The following is a 23,641-nucleotide window of genomic DNA, read 5'->3' on the forward strand; positions in this document are numbered from 1 at the left end:
GACATTCCACCATTTCAAGAGAGGGCATGTAAGCAAAAACCAAAGGTACTGTAGGAAAAAGTCCAAACTACTGAAAGCATTAGCCAAAAATGGGGCTACAGGAATTGGTGGAATACCAATTGAAATGTTTCAACAAGCTGATGAAGCACTGGAAGCACTTCCTTCTCTATGACAGGAAATCTGGAAGACAGTCTCTGGCTAACTGGAAGAGACCCATATTTGACCCAAAAGAATGCACAAATTATAAAATATTATTAATATCACATGAAAGTAAAATTTTTCTAAAGATCATCCAACAACTGCTGCAGTAGTACACTGACGGAGCCGCCAGAAGTTCAGGGCAGGACAAGGGATATCATTGCTGATAGTCAGACGGTTATTGGCTGAAAGCAGAGAATACCAGAAAGCTGTTTACTTGTGTTTTATTAACTATGCTAAGGCATTCAACTATGTGGATCACAACGAACTAGACAGCCTAGAAAAGAATGGGAATTTCAGAACACTTAATGGTGCTCATTCAGAACCTGTACATGCATTAAGAGGCAGCTGTGAGAAAGAACATGGCAATACTGCATGATTTAAAATCAAGAAAGGTGTGTTAGGATTACACCCTGTTACCATACTTACTCAATCTGTACAGTGAACAAGAGAGATTGGATAATATGCATAATTTGGTTTCAGGAATGGAGAAACGCTTACTAACCACCTGAAATAGGCAGATGACACAACCTTGCTGACTGAAAGTGAGGAAGACACGTCACACTTGCTAATGAGTGTCAAGGATTGCAGCCCTTGGTATGGATTACAACTCAACATAAAGAAAATAAAAATCCTCACAATTGGACAAATAGGTAGCACAATGATAAATGGAGAAAAGATTGCAGGTGTGAAGGATTTTATTTTGCTATGATCCACAATCAATGCTCATGGAAGCAGCAATCAAGATATCAAATGCCATATTGCACTGGGTAAATCTGCTGCACAAGACCTTTTTTAAAAGTGTTCAGATCAGTTATCAGGTATCAAAGAACAAAAAAATTATATTGTGTGGTCACCTTCCCGACACAACTGCTGAAGACAAAGCGGATGCATAAGCAAATGTGAAGAAAGCTGATGGTGCCCCGCTATCAAAAGGTATAGTATCTGGGCACTTAAGCCTTGAAGGTACACAAACAGCCATCTAGCTCATAAGCAACAAAGCCCACATGGAAGAAGCACACCAGCTTGTGCGATCACGAGGTGTTGAGGGGATCAGGTATCAGGCACCATCAGAACAAAAAATTGTATCATTGGAAATTACTCAGCACCCCTCAGCAATTAATGAGGGGAGGTGCGGAATGTAGACCAAAAGCCCATCTGTAGGCAACTGGACATCCCCTTATGGAAGGATTGCGGGGAGGAGACGAGTCAGTCAGGGTGCAGTGTAGCAATGATTAACCATACAACTTTCCTCTAGTTCCTAAATGCTACCTCCCTGCGCCCCCCCGCCCACCCCCACCATCACGATCCCAATTCTACCTTACAAATCTGGCCAGACCAGAGGATGTACACTGGTACAAACAGGAACTGGAAACACAGGTAATCCAGGGCAGATGATCCCTTCAGGACCATTGGTGAGAGTTGCGATAACGGGAGGGTGGAGGGAGGATGGGGTGGAAAGGGGAAACCGATTACAAGGATCTACATATAACCTCCTCCCTGGGGGCCAGACAACAAAAGTGGGTGAAGGGAGACGTTGGACAGGACAAGACATGACAAAATAATAATTTATTATTTATCAAGGGCTTATGAGGGAGGAGGGAGCGGGGAGGGAGGGGAAAAATGAGGAACTGATGCCAGGGGCTTAAGTGGAGTCAAATGTTTTAAGAATCATGAGGGCAACGAATGTACAAATGTGCTTTACCCGATCCATGTATATATGTATTGTGATAAGAGTTGTATGAGCCCCTAATAAAATGATTTTTTTTAAAGTGCTGAAAAGCAAGAATGTTACTTACTTAGAAGACTAAGGTTTGTCTGATCCAAACCATGGTGTTTTCAATTGCCTCACATGCATGAAAAGTTCTATGTTGAAAAAATATGCAGGAGAAAGTTAGATGCATTTGAACTAGTGTTTGTGAAATATTGAAAGTACCATGGTCTGTCAAAAGAACAAATCAGTGTTAGAAATAGTATAAGAATGCTCACTCATTAGAGGCAAATATGGCAACACTTTGTCTCAAGTACTATGAACATGTTATTGGGAGCCCAGTCCTTCCAGAATGACATCACAATGGATAAAGTAGAGGGTCAGAGAAAGGAGAGGAAGACACTTGATGAGATGTATTGATACAGTGGCTGTAACAACGGGCTTAAACATAAGAACAATTGTGAGGATGGCATAGGACTAGGTGATTATTGTTCTACTGTACAGAGTTGCTGTGAGTGGGAATTGACTCAATGGCCCCTAACAACAGTAGTTAAATAACTTATGGTATATGTCAATACAACGGAATACTAAATAACAAAAAAATACCATAAGTCTCCTTCAGATAGGAGTAGAAAGAAAGCTAAAAAAAATTTTTAATAAAAGAAATCTGAAAATGAATCTTGCTGGTGTGTAGATACTCACAGGAAGTATCTGAAAGAAAAGGCTATATAACAATCTTTCTCGGAGCCTGGCTAGGCAGCATTGCAGAGAGGTAGATTTCTAACCAAATTCCAATAGGAATTTAGTGATGCCCAAATTATAAGGCCAAATTACTTATATGTTGTTTCATTTAAAAATTTATATTCATTAAAACATAATACATATACCTTATGGTGCTCCAAATTGCTCGTGGAAAAGTGGAATTTACCTCCCGTATAGATGCAATGAAGTGCACACCATCATCTTGAGAATCATATCCACACCCCTCCCCCTAATAAAACCTTAATCTAGATCAAATTGTGCTAATTTAAAGGAAACTTTGGGAAGGCGACACAAGAAAAAAAATTATTCAAACAGTCACATATTGGCTGGTTACATAGTCGGATGGGGAGATTATTTTAGTTTCAAAAGGAACTATATCATCATTTAATGTGAAAACATTACCAAATCCTGATTTTAAAATAAGTGGCCGACCACCACCCCCTTTTTGGAAATTACTCAGCACCCCTCAGCAATTAAAAACTTTTGTGCAGTAGAGCATTAAATACATATAGTGTAGGTATCTGCTTTCTAGACCATTCCACCACTCCCGATGGGAGGAAATATGGCCTACTTTGGAAAACACTGCTCTAGAACATATACCATAAGATACCAGTTTTTCCCTTTGTGCAAATGGCATTGTATTAAACATATAAAGGGTAACAAAAATATAAAATCCAAGCTTGTTGCCACTGATTTCAGCATAAATCATAACAACTCTACATGGCAGAATATGATGGCATGTTCCTAAGATTTCCAAAGCTGTAATCTTTAAAGCAGCAGGACTTTGGGTTTGTAGTTTGACTGGTCAACAACTGTGCAACCATGGCTCCTTAACAAGTACATAGGTTCAAAATTCTATTCACTTAACATTTTAAAACAAATCGAGGGATGAGCAAATGAACCAAGACATCACAACATCAACTTCCTGAGTTATTCTTTAAAGAAAGGAGGTGTTGATAATTTGTTTTTATAGTTTTTCATTCTATCACCAATACTAAAAGCACATTTACTATTTCTTTACTGTCTCATTTCCCTCTTGCTTTCCAGTGCTATTACACCACTATAATGAGATACTACTATAATTACAATAATTTGCTAAAGGCCGTAAGTAGAACCAAGGCGGAGGGAGGAAAAAAAGAGGAATTGATAGCAAGGTCTCAAATAAAGTAAATGTTTAGAATATAATGATGGCAACATATGTAAATATGCTTGCTACAACTGATGTTATAAGAGCTGTTAGAGCCCCCAATAAAATCTTTTAATTAAAAAAAAAAAGAACTAATAAAATGTTAAAAAAAAAGAACTAAAGGATAATCTTACAGTGTAAAAAAATTAAGAGCCAAATCTAAGTCTAGGATTCTAATACATCCTTTCTCAGACCCTCAGGGCTAGCTGGAAAAAATAAAATAGACCATGTAAGAGACAATTACAGCTTTTCCTGACCTGTCTAATCCCAGCTAAATTCACTTAACAAAAATTCAGTTGTCTTGATACACACAACTGACTCATTATTTAACTGACAAAGCCGCTGTTCAATTCGCTGTCAACAATGGTATTTCATGCACATAAATTCTTCATATTCAAACTTCAAAATGATCGTTCTGCAAATTTTAAGATGCTAAAATCACTATTTTCTAAATAATCTGTCCAAATATTAACTAAGAAAAACTGCAGCAAAGGGGTCATGCAGAACTGAATTTCCTAGCTATCCTTACATATGTATCTTACCTATCTGTCCCCTTATACTGTTTTTTTTTTGTTTGTTTGTTTGTTTTAAATCATGGTTTTATTCCTCCACCAGATCCTAAACTAATCAAAGACAGATGAGGAAAAGTAATTACCTAATTATCTAAACTTGAGAACAGGACAACTAGCAATAAAAAATTATATTAAGGGTAGATAATTCTCAAGAATTTCACAAATCTTTATTAAGTAAGGCCAGTTAAGAACTCAAAGCATCTATTATCAAATGTCAAAAATATATAAGATTATATTCTTATAAGAATATACCTTTCACTGCAGCTTAGTTGCTTGCTACTTTGTTTTCTACTAGAATCCTTTATGAATCCTTCCCCTTCTAATTCCTTATTATCTTGCCTTCTAGTTTTACCAATCTTTTAATCCCAGGTAAAGAAAATATTTTTTTAATTTTCTAAGTTTTTTTTGAAATGAGGATTCAAGAGAATTCCTTCTCTAGTTCCCTCATCCATATTACAGAAAGAAACAAAGGAAAGACTGTTCTAACAGCTCACCTTATTATCATTGAGCACTGCTGCATTGCAGCTGACAGTCATGTGTCAAAAAGAAAAAAAGAGGATAATAGAAAGTATGCAAACAAATGATCAGGTTCTAGCTGTGCCATTTTAAAAGCATCTTTTATTCAGCACGCATGGCTACCTTCTTTTATAAATATATTCAAGCTCTCTGCATGTTTGAATATTCTCTTTCAACTTGTCTACATCTAGACAGTACCATCCTTTTTTCTTTCTTTCATTAAAAACCCTTGTTGAACACCCCTCTTAAGATAGATACAAGGTGAACAAGCGGCCATCTAGCTCAGAAGCAACAAAGCCCACATGGAAGAAGGACACCAGTCTGTGCAATCACAAGGTGTCAAAGGGATCAGGTATAAAGCATCATTAAAAAAAATCTTAACATAGTGAATGAAGGGGGAAGTGCAGAGTGGAGACCCAAAGCCCATTTGTCGGCCACTGGAGATCCCCTCACAGAGGGGTCTAGGGGAGAAGATGAGTCAGTCAGGGTGCAATGTAGCACCAATGAAGAATACAGCTTTCCTCCAGATCCTAAATGCTTCCTCTCTCCGCCCCCCCCCACCCCGCCCCCACTACCATGATCCGAATTCCACCTTGCAAGACTAGATAGAGTAGAGGTTTTACACTGGTGTAGATAGGAGCTGGAGGCACAGGGAATCCAGGGTGGATGATACCTTCAGGACCAGGAGTGTGAGGGACGATATTGGGAGGGTAGAGGGTGAGTGGGTTGGAAAGGGGGAACTGATTACAAGGATCTACGTGTGACCTCCTCCCTGGGGGACAGACACCAGAAAAGGGGGTGAAGGGAGACACCGGATAGGGCAAGATATGACAAAATAATAATTTATAAATCATCAAGGGCTCATTAGGGAGGGGGAAGTGGGGAGGGAGGGGGAAAAAGAGGACCTGATGCAAAGGGCTTAAGTGGAGAGCAAATGCTTTGAAAATGATTAGGGCAAAGAATGTACAGATGTGCTTTTATACAATTGATGTATGTATATGTATGGATTGTGATAAGAGTTGTATGAGCCCCTAATAAAATGTTAAAAGAAAAAAGATAGAAACAATAGACATTGCTCCCTAGATGCCGGCATTCTCATTCTCATCCTCAGCCCCGCTAGGGTTGTGATGAAAACTCCATTCTTAGTCCAGGGCCAAAGGGAAGTTCCAGATTCTGGAGGAATCCCACAGAACCGCTTGTACAAAATTTAGAGGCCTGAATTTCAGAAGAGAACTGTTCCATCCTGTTGAGTTATTAACCAAAGTGACCCTGCAAAGACCTAGAAAAGAAGCTCAAGTCTTGGATCTGTCTGCTTTAAACATCTAGAATTAGTGTCTTATGTCACAGATTTGCTGAATGCTATCAATTTGTATGAAAGGCCAATAAATGAGCAAAATCAACTTGGGAGTTAGTTACAAGCCAAAGTTGTGAGAACTGTACTAAAATAAATTCGGATAGCTACAGAAAAGCAGCAGCTGTGGGCAGATCTTCAAAACACAAACCATTCTATTCAATAAGCAATGTGGCTTTACTGTATTTTCTCTACAATAAATTCAGTGGAATAATCCAATGCAAGATCATTGGGCTTCCTAATAACTCCTCTTGTCTTCTTCAATGAACTAAGGTTCAGATTCAGAGGCTGGACCCAGCTCTTTTGAGTGGACTCACCAACAACCAAGTAACTCTGACCCGTATCAAATGAGTAAAAAAGAGGGAAACCAATGATAGTGAGAGTAGCACAGAAAACAACAGAAGAAATTAATAGAACAGGTTTTATTGGGGACAAACTCTTGTTGCAATCCATACACCGATTACATCAGGCAAATTTGTACATATGTTGCCTTCATTCTTTTCTAGACATTTACTTTATATTGTGCCCTTGTTAATTCCTCCCCACCCCCATAACCTGAGAGATTGTAAATTATTTTCATATCTCACATCAACTGCTGTCTCCCTTCCCCCATGTTTTCTGTTGTTCTTCCCCCTGAAGAGGGGTGTATGGTTAAGTGTTGATCATTGCAATCCATTATCCCTTTTGCCCTTCCTCTCCCCCCTGCCCCCTACTCTTGTAGTATCACTGTTCCCACTCCTGTTCCTGGATTCTGTGTGTCATGAGTCCCCAGTCCTTATACCTGTGTACATGCTCTGGTCTAGTCTGCCTTGAGAGGCAGCTCTGGGGTCATGAAAGCTGGGGGTGACGACAAAGCCCCAAGGAACCAAAGAAATATTGTGTTTCATCCATGCTTTACCACAGCCTGGTTGACTCATTCCTTCCCTGTCACCCCTCTGTGGGGAGAATGTTCCATTGTCTACAGATGGGCTTTGGATTTCAACTCCAATCCCCCTCATCTTCAACAATGTTTTTGTTTGTTATATGTCTTTTGATGCCTATTACCTGGTCCCTATGATTCCTCACGATCGCACCGCCAGTATGTTTCTTCCACGTGGACTTGTTTTTCTGCTGAATGGCCACTTGTTCAACTTCAAACCTTTAAGATCCCAGACACTATATCTTTTAATAGCCCAGCACCATCCGCCTTTTTCACATTTGTTTATGCACTTGTTTTGTCTTCAGTGATTGTGTCGGGAGGGTGAACATCTCTGACTGCTGATTTGTTAGAACAAAATGTTCTCGTATTGAGGGCGGTGTGAACAGAGGCCCAAAGTCTGTCCACTACCTCAGTGTATTGCCATATAAATATATGCACATAGGCCAATACCTATTTTTGGGGATTAATGTATTTACATATATACACTGCTATGTTTATACTTCTATCTATTGCTTTGCTTCCTAGGCCCTTCCTCTGAGAAATCTACTTTTATCTTGAACTACAGAGTCACTTAAAAATTAAGCATTGTTCAGGGCCGGCCCCAATGCCAGCTACATTGACACCCTTGCTGAAGAATAAACTATAGTACAGCATTGAAAAAATATGGCCTGAGGGGAGTGGCGGGTCTGCCCAGACCATACTGGAGCAAACTAAGAGGGAGAGAAAAGGGGAGAGTGGACCACATCCTGGTTCACCAAACCTCAAGGATGACATTCCTGCTCAGAGAAGCCAATGCAGAGGACAGTAGGGCTGACCCCCACCATGAGACATGATGACCCTCACTGACCCACAGCACTACACAAACAGTGAGGAAATTGTGCCTGGTGTGACCCACCTCCACACACACCAGGGCAAAACAGGAAGGGAGCCCAGGAGAGCACCAAGGGGAACAAAGCAACAAAGTACCCAAGTAACCCCCAAAACAGACTTCTGACTCATCAGACCAGATCCGAAAATATTCAAAAGGGTCAGCATACAGACCTGAAACTATTTATAGGCTTCCCACTGCCCCATGTCTACATCTATATGATCAGCAGTGTTGTTTATAATCCTGAGGAGAAAATGAGACCAACGGTTCTGAGGAGCAACAGAGTAGAGAGGGATGTAGAGGTGAGGCAGAGGGGAACCAATAAACCCAGGGACAAGGGAACAAGAGATCTAAAATCGATGGTGAGGAGGCCACAGAATGCCTGGTGGGGTTTGATCAAGTGCAATGTAGCCCAGAGAAAATACTGAGAGCCAAATGAAGGTGGAACATGATAGTGGGACAGAAGGAAAGTAAGAGAAAACAGAGGAAAGAACTAGGAGGCAAAAGACATTTTCAGGGGTATAAATACAGGCATGTATATACATAAATAATTAATATATAATAGGGATATAGGTCTAGGTACATATATTTATGTTTATTAAGGTGGCAGACGGACATTGGGCCTCTAACTCAAGTCCTCCCTCAAAGCAAGAACACTTTGTTCTAATAACTTGGCATTCTATGATGTTCACCTTACTGACCTGATTGCTGAAGACAAAACGAGTGCATAAGCAAATGTGGTGAACAGAGCTGATGGTGCCCAACTAATATAAGATAGAGTGTCTGGGGTTTTTAAAGGCTTGAAGTTAAACTTGCGACCATCTAGCAGGGAAGCAATGAAGCCCACATAGAGAAGCACACCAGTCTGTGTGATCACGAGGTTTCAATGGGATCGGGTATCAGGCATCAGAAGACCCAAAACAATCATACTGATGCGAATAAGGGTGGGGGTGGAGTGGAGACCTAAAGCCCATCTGTAGACAATTGGACATCTCACAGAATGGTCACAGGGCAGGCACAAGTCAGCCAGGATGAAGTATAGCACTGATAAACATTCCTCTAGTTTTTTAATGCTTCCTTTCCCCCACTATCATGACCCCAGTTCTACCTTACAAATATAGCCAGACTGGCACATGTACACTGGTACAGACAAGAGCTCTCGACACACAAGAGCTCTCGACAGATAAATCCCTCAGTAACAGTAATGGGAGTAACCATACCATGGGTGAGAGAAAAGGGGAACCAATTGCACTGATTGACAAGTCACACACACACACACACACACACACACACACACACACACACACACACACACACCACCCCACTCTCCCACCCCGGGGGGGGGGGGGGGGGAGAACAGAAATGTGGATGAAGGGAGACAGCGGATGGTATAAAATATGAAAATTAAAATAATTTATAAATTATCAAGGTTTAATGAGGATGGGGAACTGTAGTGGTGGCAGGAGGGTCTGACACCAAGGGCTTACATAGAAAGAAAATGTTTTGGAAATGATGGCAACATATGTACAAATGCGCTTGATACAATTGATGTGTATTGGAAGAGCCCCCCAATAAAATTAATTATATTTTAAAAATTATGTATTGTACACTTGTTTGCATCTGTCTTTGTAAAGCTGAACCAGTGTTAAATGATATTGCACTAAACTATACATCACACATTAAATACATCACACCTGTGTGTAAAGAACCATACTCTTCTAAATTACTGAAAACCTCAAACATCAAAATAAAAATAGGCTAGGAGTAGAATTGGAGCTGAGTATATTCATATATTTAATAATTAGTTTGTGTATTTAATAATAAAAGGTTGGCACTTTTCCAGTTGATGATATGATAAGCTAGCTTAGTTTTCTTTACTCATACTTTAGATAATATTTTTTATTTTGTGTCTAATTGTTTTATTTCTGTACATTATTTTCCTATAGACTTACTTCATAGAGCAAAGTAAAAAATGCCACTCCTTTTGGAGATCATTGCATATATAATGGTATTTTCCTCTTTACATTGATTATTTAATGATAATTGAATGTCACTACTACATATCTCTTTTGCCAGCTAGATTTAAGAGGGTAAATGGAATATATGATTTTAATCTAATCATTTAAGAGCAAGCATATGTAATTATATTTTGTTATACTTAATTTTCAAATTATTTTTTGGTATTATTATAGGCAGTAAATAGACTATTTTTATAAAGCTATGAAATAATAAAAAAGTGGGAAAGCATACAAACATTTGAATGCTAAACATTCTTAAGAAAATAGGCCATAAATGTTTGACCTCCTAGAAAACAAAATCATCCAAGCCTACTTTATGAGGCCAATAAAAATTACATTGCAAGACAGGACAATTACAAGTCAATTTCATAAATACAAAGGGCAACCTCCAAAAACTTGAGCTGTGCAGAGCGGAGCTTTTGTAGTAAGCATTTTTCCCACTAGGTGAGCATTGAGAAACTCACTGAGTTACTGTCCCCAGTGACATTGCTTGTGTTCTCTCTGGTCACAGTGCATTTTTTTTGTAAAAAGTTCCACTCGAACCTCATTTTTTAAATGAGAACAGAATGTGACAAATTTTGTTTCTGCTCGGGGGGAAGATGGCACAGAAACTGTTGTGATGTTAAACACAACTTACAAGGACAGTACTATAGGAAAAACTCAAGTGTATGAGTAGTTTACTCATTTCAGAAAAGGTGAAATGTTGATTGATGACAATCCTCGTTCTGGGTGTCTGTCAACTTCCCAAACAGACAAAAATGTTGACTCATAGTATGTTTGGCATCCTTTCTACCAGGTCAGACTGTTGACCAAAAAAGGCCTGATTTGTGGCAGACAGGCAACAGATTTTGCCACCACAGTGCGCAATTTTTTGAAAAAACAAAAAAACAGCATGCCTCTCTTGCCCCATGCACCTTACTCACCTGACCTTGCTACTTGCTACTTGTTTTTGTTTCCATGAATGAAGAGGGACCTGAAGGGACATCGATTTGACGACTTAGAAGAGGTGGAGAAAAAATGAGGGAGGTACTGTTTTCAGCCATGCAAACAGAAGAGTTTGAAAAATGTTTCCAAGAATGGAATCACAGATTCGACAAATCTATTACGTGTATTGGAGTGTACTTTTAAAGTGATAGCGTAGTTTCATAAAAATTTGAATACATAGCTTTAAAAAAAAATTCTGGTTTTGTGGGAGTACCCTCTCAAATAATTACAAAAATTCTAAACAAAAATATCATCCAAGTCCAGCAATAGTAATTAATTATCAGTTGGGCATATATTCAAGTTCTAGCTAGTTTAATATTTAAAAGCCAATTATATAATTCAAGCTAACAGGAAAAAAGTGAAAAGAAATATGACAACCCAACAGGTATATAAAATTGTTTGATGAAATAAGTATTGATTAAATACATACACACACACACACATACTAGAAGGAACTTTCCATGTGTACTAGAAAGTAAAAGATAAAAATTAAAGAAAGAAATCTAAAGCTAACATCGTACTTAGCGGTCAGGTGTTGAAAGGTTTTCTCAGAGATGAGGAATGAGTAGGAGGCTATAGTCATTGCAATCAACGCGGTATTAGAGGTTCTATCTAGTGTAGTATGTCAAGAAAAGACATACTTTAAAAGAAAAATACAAAGTTAAAAATACTGCTTAAAAACATTTGAAAAAGTATCAAAGTTTAACGGTGTTCTTTCCTGACACATCAAAGTGGGCTACATTAAAATTAGGTTTTTAAGTTTATCAAGACACCTTAAGAAAGTTAAAAGTTCACATTTCAAAGGAGTGGATAGAAGGGAGGAAAAAGTGGAACAAAATTCAAAATCCTAAAACTTGTCAGGTTTACTGGTTGGAAACATACTGGTGGAACTCTCAAGTCTTTGGCCCTTACTCAGTCTTCAAGTCTGGAAATGAGTTTACCCATGTTAGAATAATCAACAAAGGGTTATCCCTAGGCAGCATTTAACAAGGACAAAATACAGAGTTAGGAAAGGAGGTATAAGAACAGGGAGGAAGACTGTAATGGGTGATCTGAAGTGTATGAATAATTGAATGTAAAACTGATGATCTGCTCTGTAAACCATCACCTAATTCAAAAAAAATTTGAAATTATTAAGTTAAATGAAAGGGTAGCCCAAATGAGACAATTGCAACAAAGATCACCGGACAACTCAAGTGCAAAAGAACAGCATTACTTACTGAACAATGACGATATACAACCAACACCAAACTTGCTGCCATGGAGTCGAGCCCCACTCATTCAGAACATACCTAACAGTGGGCAGAACTGCCCCAGTGGGTTTCCAAGGCTATTCTTTAAGAGTAAATTGCCTATCTTTCTACCCCAGAGCAGCTGACCTTGTGGTTAAGAGCCCAACACGTAACCAACGCCACCAGTTCTCTCAAAGATATCTAAAGGAATATATAAAAAGACTAAACCTCATTAGTGGGCAGCGATACATAAAATACAACCAGTTAGATTCCAGTTCATACACATTAGACTACCTAAACACAAATTTAAAAGTGTTTATGTGGTTAAAAACAAAAACTGTTTACTTGCAAAAGAAAAATTCACTTAACTTGGGAATATTAAAATCAACAACTAACTAGCAAGTTTAGCAAGGGAATAAAATCTGAACCTTTCCTTTCAGATCAGATTTATGTCAAGCGTGTGCACTAAGTATCACAATGTGATCCTAATCTACAATAGTCTACCTCACATATTAAAGTATAGCTATTTCCAAAAGGAATCTAATCCCTATATCTGAAAGAGCTTGAAGGATTAGACACACAACTAATGCAATTCCTTGTTTACTGTATAGTTTTAGAAAGGGATAGAAGTGACAAACATTCACTGTAATAGCATGGGGATAATACTGGCAGGAAGTTCAAAGTATCATTCAGCTTGTGTGATCCGAAATTCAAATATGGCGAGGGGAGAAGTATCAGAGCTAAAATTACGAACACACAATTTGTAGAAGACTATGGAGAACAATGTGTGCCCAGAATCCATTTGCATAGTTAGATTAAGTCGCTGACAAATACCCTGTAGCCACAGGAGAGAGTCTCAAACAGCCTTACTACCAGGCAGAGACCATTGTAATCTTGATTATGCTGGATTGATATCAATACTTGGCCTGTAGACCTCCTAGAAGACCAAACCGGAATTTATTCTAGGTGCCAAGTACTTCTTGTTCCAGAACAAACATTTCTTCCCTGGCTTTTAAAATAATGATGGGACCCTTTCTTATCAATTATTTGTACTTTATATTATTATTATTATATTATCCTTACCATTTTATTAAAATTTTGTTTTTAATTGTTTCTGTTAGGTTTCCCAGTTTGTGAAGAATAAGAGTGGATGCATGGAGATAATAACTGAGGTAAGGGCTTGTAGGGAGGGTATGGGGATTTGTGGAGTAAACAATGAAGGGAGGAAGGGAGAGGGAGCACTAGAACTGATTGTGATTACACAACTAATTTTAAAGGTGATTTTAGGGGCGTAGGATGTTCTGAAATTGATTGTGGTGATGCTGGTACCCTTCTTGATATGGTTGAACAATTGAACTACTGAATTGTATGATATGTGGATTAGGTGCCAATGAAACTTTAAAAAAAAGTTATTCAAGTCTCTCACCGAGTTAAGAACAAAAATGGAGATTTAACATGCAAACAAATAAAATTCAAGCAACTAGTAGTTTGATAATGGGGTACTTGAGTACACAAGGAAAAAATATTTCTAGTGATCTAAAACTCTAAAAGTTTTCCCTTTATTATATAAACAACTTTTTTTTTTTTAAGATTTTATTGGGGGCTCTTACAACTCTTGTTACAATTCATATATCAATTGTATCCAACCTATTAGTACATACATTCCGTTGTTCCTTTCTAGACATTTACTTTCCATTGAGCCTTTGGGATCAGCTCTTCCCACAATCCTTGTGGCCTCTTGATAAATTACACTGTTAATTATTTTCAAATCTCACACCTACCGCTGTCTCCTTCCCCCCTGGTTTGTGTGTGCTGGATGGGGTATGTGATTATGCACCATTCATTGCAGTCAGTACCCTTCCTCTCCCCCCGCCCCTGCCTCCTTCCTCCCACCCTTTTGGTATCTCTATTTCCATTCCTATTCCTGGGTTCCAGGTGTTGTTTTATCACTTGCCTATACCTATGTACATGTTCCCGTCTAGTCCAGAGTGGGAAAAAGCACTGGAGTCGATAGTGGGGAGGTGAGGAGGCCTCAAGGGATCAGAAATATACTGTGTGAGCTATTAGTGCTCTACTGTACCCTGATTGACTCATTCACTCCCTGCGACTCCTCTGTAGGGGGATGTTCCATTGTCCACAGATGGGCTTTGGATCTCTGCTCCCACCCACCTCCATTCTCACCAATGCATTTTTGTTTGTTTACGGCTTGTTGTGAATCTTCTGACGCTCATTGCCCGGTCTCGATGACACCTCATGAATGCACTAGCTGGCGTGCTTCTTTCATGGGGGCTACACTGTTGGTTGGCCGCTTGTTTGACTTCAAGTCTTTAAGACCCCAGACACTGTATCTTTTTAGTCGAGCACCATCCTGTCTTCACTATATCTGCTTATGTACCCACTTTGTCTTCAGCAATCATGTTGGGGGTGGGTGGGGGTAAGCATCACAGAATGCCAATTTGTTAGAACAAAGTGCTCTTGTATTGAGGGAAGGTATAAGCTGAGACCCAAGGCCCATCTGCAGCCTCAGTGTACTGCCTTATATACATATGTACAAAGGCCAATACCTCTATTTTATAGATTAATGTATTTACTTAAGTGCACACCTCTGTTAATATCCCTATCTATGCCTTTGCCTCCTAGAGTTTGCCTGTTTCCTTTTGCTTCCTCCTGCCCGCCATCACTTCCCTCCTTCTTCTACCTCTTAGTGCTTCCTCTCCACTATCTTGGTGTTGCTCTAATATTCACAGTATCTCTACCCTCTCATAGATGCGGTTTCAATTCCCTAATTGTTCCCGTCCATGACGCCATCAGCTCACCACACCCTTCTCCCCACCAACTTATTTTCAACACGTTTTTACTGAAGAAAATATGCAATTATAAATTCCATTGTCCAGCTTGGTTGGGACCATAGTCCTAGTTTCCAAGTGATTCAGTCTAGGCCATGCTGTGTTTATCTCATATTTTTTGCATATAAGCACACATGTATACAGCACTGACAGGAAACAAAAGCACAAGGGGGGTATATAGTTTGCAAAAACCAATACAACAAATGCTATTTGCTTAAAAAGACAGAATTACCATGAATTAATACAATCCAAGTGCCCTCATGCAAAGTGGTCAGAAGAAAATAAAAGACATCCTTCCACCAAAACAACTGTACTAGAAAACAGTAAGAAAACTCCGAACTCACTGCCATTGAGTAGACTCTGAATCATAGCAACACTTTACAATAGGGTAGAACTGCCCCTTGTGAGGTTTTCAGACTCTCTTTTTTATATTGCAAAACTTATTATTTAAAAAAAAGCATTTTATTGAGAGTTCTTACAGCTCTTTAACATTCCATATAGCAATTTTATCTAGAATATTTATACATACGTTGCCACCATCAATTTCTAAACATTTACTTTCTACTTGAGACCTTGATATCAGCACCCCCGCCCAGCCAATATAACTTCCCGCCCTCCCCCGCCCACCCACCCACTATAACTTTTTATGAGAGCAGAAAACTTCAACTTTCTCCCATAGAGCACCTGGCAGTTCAAACTTCTGACCTTAGTTTAAATTGCAGCCCCAAACTAGGTCATCAGTGCTCCTAGAAAAGAACAATAGAATTAATGTATGTATGCATTGTGATGAGCTGTATGAACCCCCCAATAAAATGATTTTTTAAAAATAGGTAGGGACCAACTATTCTGAAACACTATTAAAGCACTGAAACCAAACCGGGAAGGGGGTATGTGGGAGGCACAGGGGCAGGCTGGCTACTGAGCTATAGTTGAGTCATATCCATCAACCAGTGACCATCTCTCATTCCTTAAACCTAGAAATGGGAGGATCATGCCACCCAACAAGCAAGCTCATGGCTCATGTTTCTTGAGCAACTGGCAAAGATTTGGGGTTACAGTGTGGGGAACTGAGTTGATCTTATGGTGTCTTTTATTATCTATGGGTTTTGTATTTGCATTCGCCTAATTGCTACAATTTATTTTAGCCCAAAAGTCATTACTCTTGTGCATTTGTGGACTGCATAGTTCATGGGGAAAAATGTAAGCTGCCAGAACTACCAATTTCCCAAGTGAGGCTGAACAAACCAATGTTCTACCTTGTTTCAGTTCTAAAACTGTAAATAAGTGTCCTTTTTGCGGTCTCTTTTTGTGGTCTTAGTTGGTAAATCTGTTACTCAAACTGACTTGCAAGGATAGTACCGACGTGCTGGCTAGTGTTCCTACGCTAAAATGGAATGAAAGGAGCCTTATAAAGAAAATACATGTGGTGTTAGATAAGTTTTGTTCAGGAATGGGTTAAATGTCATTCCAAGTTCAATGTTAATGACTCAAAAATAACACAACATTCCCAAAAAGAAAGAGGAAATTCACCAATCTGCATGTGAGACTCAATAAAGGCTAAAGTGCATTCATAGTGTATGATGAAAGTATTGAAAAGATAGGAACGTAAATAAATTTGTAGATTCATGAGATGGCAACGAATATACAAACAATGAAAGTATAGTTGGGAGATGAAGTCAAAAAGATATACTGTCTATACCTCTGGTCCCTTAAAGCTTCCTCACCCTCCCCCCAACCCACTATCATGACCCTAGTGCTGCTTCCCACTCTGACTGTACCGAAGCATGTACATAGGCACAGGCAAGAGATAAAGCTTACGATACATGGAGCCTAGGAAGAGGAATGTGAATAGCAACACCAAAATGGTAGGGGGAAGGAGGAAAGAGATGGGGACGAAGGGGGTACTGATCTCAATAAATGGTACATGACCACACACCCCGCTCCAGGGGGAAGAACAACAGAAACCAAAGGGGAAGGAAGACAGTTGTCAGTATGAGATTTGAAGATAATTACAATATATAATCTATCAAGGGGCCATGAGGGTGGGTAGGGAAGGGAGGAAAGAGTAGCTGATCCCAAGGGCTCAATAGAAAATTAATGTCTAGAATGAATGACAATATATGTACTAATGTCTGATACAATTTATGTATGGATTCTAACAAGAGTTGTAAGCGGTCCCAATAAAATGATCTTTAAAAAAAAGATGTATTCTCACCTTACTCGAGATCAAAGCTCTCAGTGTTTTTACATATCTAGTTTCATTGTAATAAAATATTGCTTACAATTACTTGCAAGAAGTATAGATTAAGGTGTCTTAAACAGACACACATATAAAACAAAGATTATATACTGTTGACTTGACCAAAATGCTTAGAGGCTCACAAGAACATAACCATGCATTTCCTTCAAGAACAGCAGCTCAGTATTCAGTAATTCAGTGTTAATGGCAACTTTATACTCATAAAATTAGCGTGAATAATGAGAAACAACTGTAGAAGTAGTAAAGCAAAGTAACAATTGGTGAAACTGAGTAATTTGTATATATAAATTCTTTGTACTATTTTTCCAACTCTTTCATAAGTTAAAAATATTTTAGGTGGTAAGAGAGCAAGGCTAGTAAACTCATAACTGAAAGTATTACCTAACATCCTTAAATATTAATTATAAAACCAATAAAATGTCTCAAGCACAGGCCATGTAGTTTTAAAAGTTAGTCCAATCTTGTAAGCTACAATTCAAAGAACCAACAATGGTTTTCAAATCTTGGGCAGGAAAACATTACTATTTGAGGGATATACCTTTCAGTAAAAACTGTTATCAGCCCGCCGGCTCCACTGAACAGGTTAATAATGGGGACAATAAGCCAGAATTCTGACTCATGGTAGCACAACACAGACTAGAACTATTCCATAGAATTTTCTTGGCTGGAAAAAAAAAAGAATTTTCTTGGCTATAATCTTTAGAAGAAGGTCACTGGACCTTTCTTCTGTAGCACCATTGGGTGGCTTCATACCAGCCAACCCTCAGGTTAGTAGGCAAGCACATACCATTTGCACCATCTAAGGACAATGATGCCTAAAAGAAAAAATGTAAAACATGAAATCTGTAATCATCCTCTCACATATTTAACATTAAATGAAGTAGAATAACAATAAATTTAGCATACAGATAAATCAAGTTCCTTAACGGTTGCTGCCCATAAGCTAATTACATATTTTATATACTCCCTTTGAAGCTTAATTCCTTGTTATTTATTTGTATTTTTTAAAGGTCTAGCTAATAAATAGCACCTCTAGTAAGCAGCCTCATTCCAAAGGCCAAGGCATTACCAAAATGAGAACTTCTGTATGGGCCTTTAGAATGTATGCCCCAATGAGTAGGTGAGGTGCTTTTCCCTGTCGCCCTACTAGACATAATTTAAAGCATATAGTCAGAGGATGAGGATGCAGGCAAACGATCTCAGTCTTCTCTTTTTCTTCTCCTGCATTTCTGTCTTAGTGCAGCAGCTCTTAACTTGGGGGTCAAGTGACCCTTTCTCAGGGGTTGCCCAACTCAGGAACTGTAGCAAAATGACAGTGATGAAGTAAAAGCAAAAATAATCTTATGGTTGGGGGGTCACCACCACATGAGGAACTGTATTCCAGAGTCCCAGCATTAGAAAGGTGGAGAAGCACTGCCTTAGAGTATTCTGTACTTAGTTGACATCAAGACTCATGAAAGGGCTACAAAGAATTCCAAAATGTTAACCAATGGTTAATTGGAACAGGGAAGGCATAATCCAGCTTGCTTGTTGGTATTTATTACTTTCTCCATCTGGCAGCAAGAATATTTTTTTATTTTAAGTAAATAAACACATTTTCAAAAAATAATTTGAAAAGTTAACTCCTTCTAAGTGCCTCTGCTGAGCTAAACAATTAAAAAAATTCTGAAACTTTTAAAGCCATTTCTTTTTATTTATGGAAGTAAACTGTGACTACATTTGAACCAAAAAGCCAAAGAAAAAACCAAATCTTTATGGAATTCACAACTGTCCAAATATAAACGACTCCTTTGAGGTAATGAAATATATACTTTAATAAAATAGCCATTTTTACCTATTAACCTGAAAAAGGTATTTCTATGTATTCTAAGGGCCAATGGAGGTAGAGGAATAGATGCTAATTTCTTGGCAGGGGGAATATAAATTATACAATCTTTCCGGAAGTGATTTCACAATACTTCCAAAGAACCTCATGACACTATTTATATCCTGACTCAACTGTTCCTCTGTCAAAAATTTTCTTTAAGAAGTCTATCTTCAAGTGGGCACCCTCGGATGATGGTACAATCCTGAAGGGCTGCAAAGCAGATACTTAAGCCTGATCCTGGGTTATGAGGTATAGTACAAAAAGTTTTTCACTGGGAGGAGGGCACTGAGGTTTTTGTTGTTGTTGTTTCTGCTGAAAAGCGGCTGTAAGCCAAATAAGTTTGGGAATCTATATTCTAAGGGAACAAAAATCAATGGTATAAACAAAGATCCTTACAAAAATTCACAGATTACTCAACCGTAGAAAATATACAAAAACAACCAATTTTAGTCACTGATTAATAAAAAATATCTAATATCTGAAACACTAAATATTTTGCACTATTAGCCTTCTTGATGTCTCAATTTTTTAAAAACAATCATTGATTACAATGTTTTTCACTAAAGACTGCTATGATAAAATTTTTCCATAAACTTTTTTATAGGTTCCTAATGTCTCAGAATTTTATTACTTCATCTTTCTATAAAGTTTTATTACCGTATATACTCGAATATAAGCCGACCTGAGTATATACCTAATTACTACCTGGGAAACCAGAAAAACTGATTGACTTGAGTATAAGCCTAGGGTGGAAAATGCAGAAGCTATTGGTGAGTTTCAATAATCAAAACAAATGAAAATAAAATTACTAAAAATTGAGACATCAGTGGGGTAATGTATTTAAATATTTATTTTAAATAAAAAAACATAAAGGACAAGTCATTTAACATTAGTAAACCAGCATAGTAAGTAGAAAATAGGTTCAACAAAAACAATAAGGTATCAACAATGACACCGTAAGAGTACCATTCCCTGAGCTCAATCATCAACCAAGCTAAAATGTGAAGAGTTAAAATCCTTCAAAACTGGATTCCTCATCATCATCCGTATCCCAATGCAGAGCTTCAGCTTATGTGAGGTCATCATAGACGCTGTCCTCACTGAGATCTCACCATCACCGCTGTCATTTTCATACAAAGCGCAGTCTTCACTGCCATCCATAGCATTACTAATACTACATTTCTGGAAGGCACGTCGCACCATGTCTTCTGGAATGTCTTCCCATGCATTTCGAACCCACTTTGCTATTAACTCTATGTCAGCCTTCATGAGATTTCCTCCTTTTGTTAGTCGGGCGTGACCAGATGACATTCATTCATGCCACTGACCCATGCATAAGCCAAACGCCAGTTTTTCAGCACATTTTTTTTGTGCTGAAAAACTCAGCTTATACACAAGTATATACGGTGTATCATTTGAAACAAGCTGAATAAAGGTTCAGCAATTTATCTCGACACCCAACTAGATAACCTAGAGCTCAACTACGCATTCAAAGTTTCAAAATGTGAGTTATACCAGTGGAAGAAATTGACAAAAATGAAAAATAAGACACCAAAAATTAATGAATGGCATACAGAACTGCAATGAACTAGAATTTTATTCCTCTATGTTGGGCAAGAGATAACCTCATAGATTGGTGATGTTTTAAAGGCCAGTGGGGATGGGAAGAGCAAGAGGGAAGACTTCATAATTCCTAAAATTCCTTTCCTGGCTGAATTTAAAACCAAAAATGGTACCTCCCTCCTTACAAAAATATTTGAAAATTAGATGGAACATGTTTTACTTTGCTTTAATATTCTTCATTTCAAAAGGATTTGATAGTACATGTTCTCCTGAACAACTCCCCAAGATACCTTCCATGATACATATTAAAAGACACATGCAGTTAAGGAAAAATAGGTTCATTCCTGAAAGACTGACATTTTCCACAGGAATAACACTAAATGTCTAAATACTTGTCAAAACTTTCATCTAATGAATACAGCTACTAACCCTGACCTGTCTTGGATACAGATCACTTTTCCAAGCCCTCCTGGCTATCTACAACTGAATATTAAAAAGCTTACAATGTCAGTACATTGTAAGTACTCATTAAGTCATTTTTGAATTAAATTTTGCTTTAACAAATGCATTCCTTCCTAAGAATTTTAAAGATTGGCTTATTTGAGTTTTTATATAGAGACGTAAAGCAAATTCTTTCCGTCCTTTACAATGGTCCTTACACTAGATTCATTTATCTTGAAATGATGGGCAATGCAGCTGCAGACCTCAATCTATAGTAAACGTCACATGCCTTTTTCTTTGATTCTAGGGAGCACTTCCAACATCACTAGTGGCATTTCATATGAATTCCATGATGATAAAAAATACTTAAGAACCACAATTGGCACTTTTTATTAGCAATACGGAATTTCCCAGAATAACTAAAATGCGTATGAAATGAGTAGTTTCATAAGGCAACCTTTGGTTTTCCTACCTTTCATACATAGTAACATATACCAGAAGTCTGTGGGAAAATGTGACAGAGTGACTTTTATGCCACTTCTCATAAATACTCCAAGCTCCCTCATATGTTAAGGAAGAGAAATAGACTGAAAATAAAGTACTGAGCATCATTCTTAGAAAAGTGGTAACAAAAAAATAATAATAATAAATTAGAAAAGTAGTAACTACAATTATGAATGAGTACTAATGAAACTAATAAAGACATTTTTAACACAGTAACTGCTGAAAACACTAAGGATGAAATAAACAAATGTTAAAAGGGCAGAGAAAAAAAGAATGGTTGTTCACCAAGAGGTTCTACTTATTTTAAACCTATTTCTAAACAAACAAACAAAACTAATGCTATCAAGTCAATTACGACTCATAGTGCCCTATAGGACAGAGTAGAACTGCCACTTTGGGTTTCCAAGGCTATAAATCTTGACAAGAACAGAAAACCTCATCTTTTCCCACAAAACAGCCAGAGGATGCAAACTGCTGACCCTACTGCTGGCAGCCCAACATATTAACAGGGCTCTAAAATTTAAAGTAATGTTTCCTTATCAGGGAAGAGTCTGGATCTATTAACTAGCCTATGAATAAATTATCACATGAAATTAAGATTTTTCTTTGGTTAACATGCCATCAATTCTCCTAATAACTGCTGTTCTTCATCTCAATATTAAGAAAATCAACCCATGTAGCCTCATTAGATGCTACTGGTAGTGCAATGGGTTAATCACTGGGCTGCTAACCAAAAGTCCAGTTTCAATCCACCAGATGCTCAGGAGGAAAAAGATAAGGCAGTTTGCTTCTGTAAAGATTTGTCACCTCGAAAACCCTACGGAGTAATTCTACTTTGCCCTACAGCATACCTTTAAGTCAGAATTGACTTGTTGGCAACGAATTTAGTTTTAAGCTTCATTATGAGTCCACAATTTCAAATCGAGCAAATGATCTAAAATGTGCTTTGGTCTTATATTCTTACCCAATACTGTCACTCAGTTATGAAGTACAAAAACATTTCAAAAATTCATGAAGAAAATTCATTAATTTCTCCATGAACTTTGTGAAGCCTTAAAGTCTAAAAAATTCTACTTATATGCTTCCATAGGCTTTTCTTAGCCAAAGGCAAAGATTTCTTAGTTTATCTTACCCAGATTCCCTTGCTCAATTGTCAGCACCACCTCATCCATCACCACAGCTCTCAAATCAAGTTCTTCCTCACAACATTTGGCCTTTAGAGCACGTAATATCTCTTTTTGGGGGTAGTCTTCCATGATGCGACGGTCTGTCAAAAACCACAACTTGGCATTCGCAGAGCTACACATCCTGATCTGCTTGTTCTTCCTTTTCCTGGACTAGTTCCTCTTGAATGTGCACTCGTACCTAGAAGGAAAAGAAGATACATGTACAAATGAATCAATAAATCTACTTAGTTTTTGGTTTTTATACATATAAATCCTACTATATTAATAATATCCAAACAAAAAGGTCAAGAAAACGTATACCTCTTCCCCTTTCATTCAAATGAAAATTTTAATGCTTTTAAAAATAATGGAAAATGGCAGCCTCTGTTGAAACAAGATTTATCTACCAGGCTGGTAAATGTGGGGGTCCTCAACTAGTGGAAACATGAAATTAAAGATAACAAATCCTACCCCAACTTTTTAAAGCTCTCATACAACTTAACAAATTATGCATTAGCAAATTATACATATTAGGAAAAATGTTTAATGCTATTCCGTATATTAAAATCTAACAATAGTCTAATTTGACCATCTTTTTCACTGGTTTTAAAAATGAAAACAAACCCCTTCTTGATATGAAACAGCTGAAATTCCTTTAATTTTAAGAAATTTTATTG

At 37.9% G+C, this 23,641-nt stretch overlaps 1 protein-coding gene across 2 annotated transcripts in view; it reads right to left on the reverse strand.

The window, feature by feature from the left end:
* Positions 1-23,641, reverse strand: part of RIMKLB (ribosomal modification protein rimK like family member B) — a 56,721-nt gene that overhangs the window by 16,819 nt on the left and 16,261 nt on the right. For both annotated transcript variants that reach the window (XM_075552093.1, XM_075552092.1), the window contains exon 2: positions 22,931-23,163. In XM_075552093.1, the coding sequence (XP_075408208.1) occupies positions 22,931-23,105 (175 nt within the window). In that variant the 5' untranslated portion in view covers positions 23,106-23,163. The remainder of the gene's footprint in view (positions 1-22,930; positions 23,164-23,641) is intronic.

The sequence above is a fragment of the Tenrec ecaudatus genome, chromosome 6 (assembly GCF_050624435.1).
Source record: "Tenrec ecaudatus isolate mTenEca1 chromosome 6, mTenEca1.hap1, whole genome shotgun sequence".
Taxonomy (NCBI): Eukaryota; Metazoa; Chordata; class Mammalia; order Afrosoricida; family Tenrecidae; genus Tenrec; species Tenrec ecaudatus.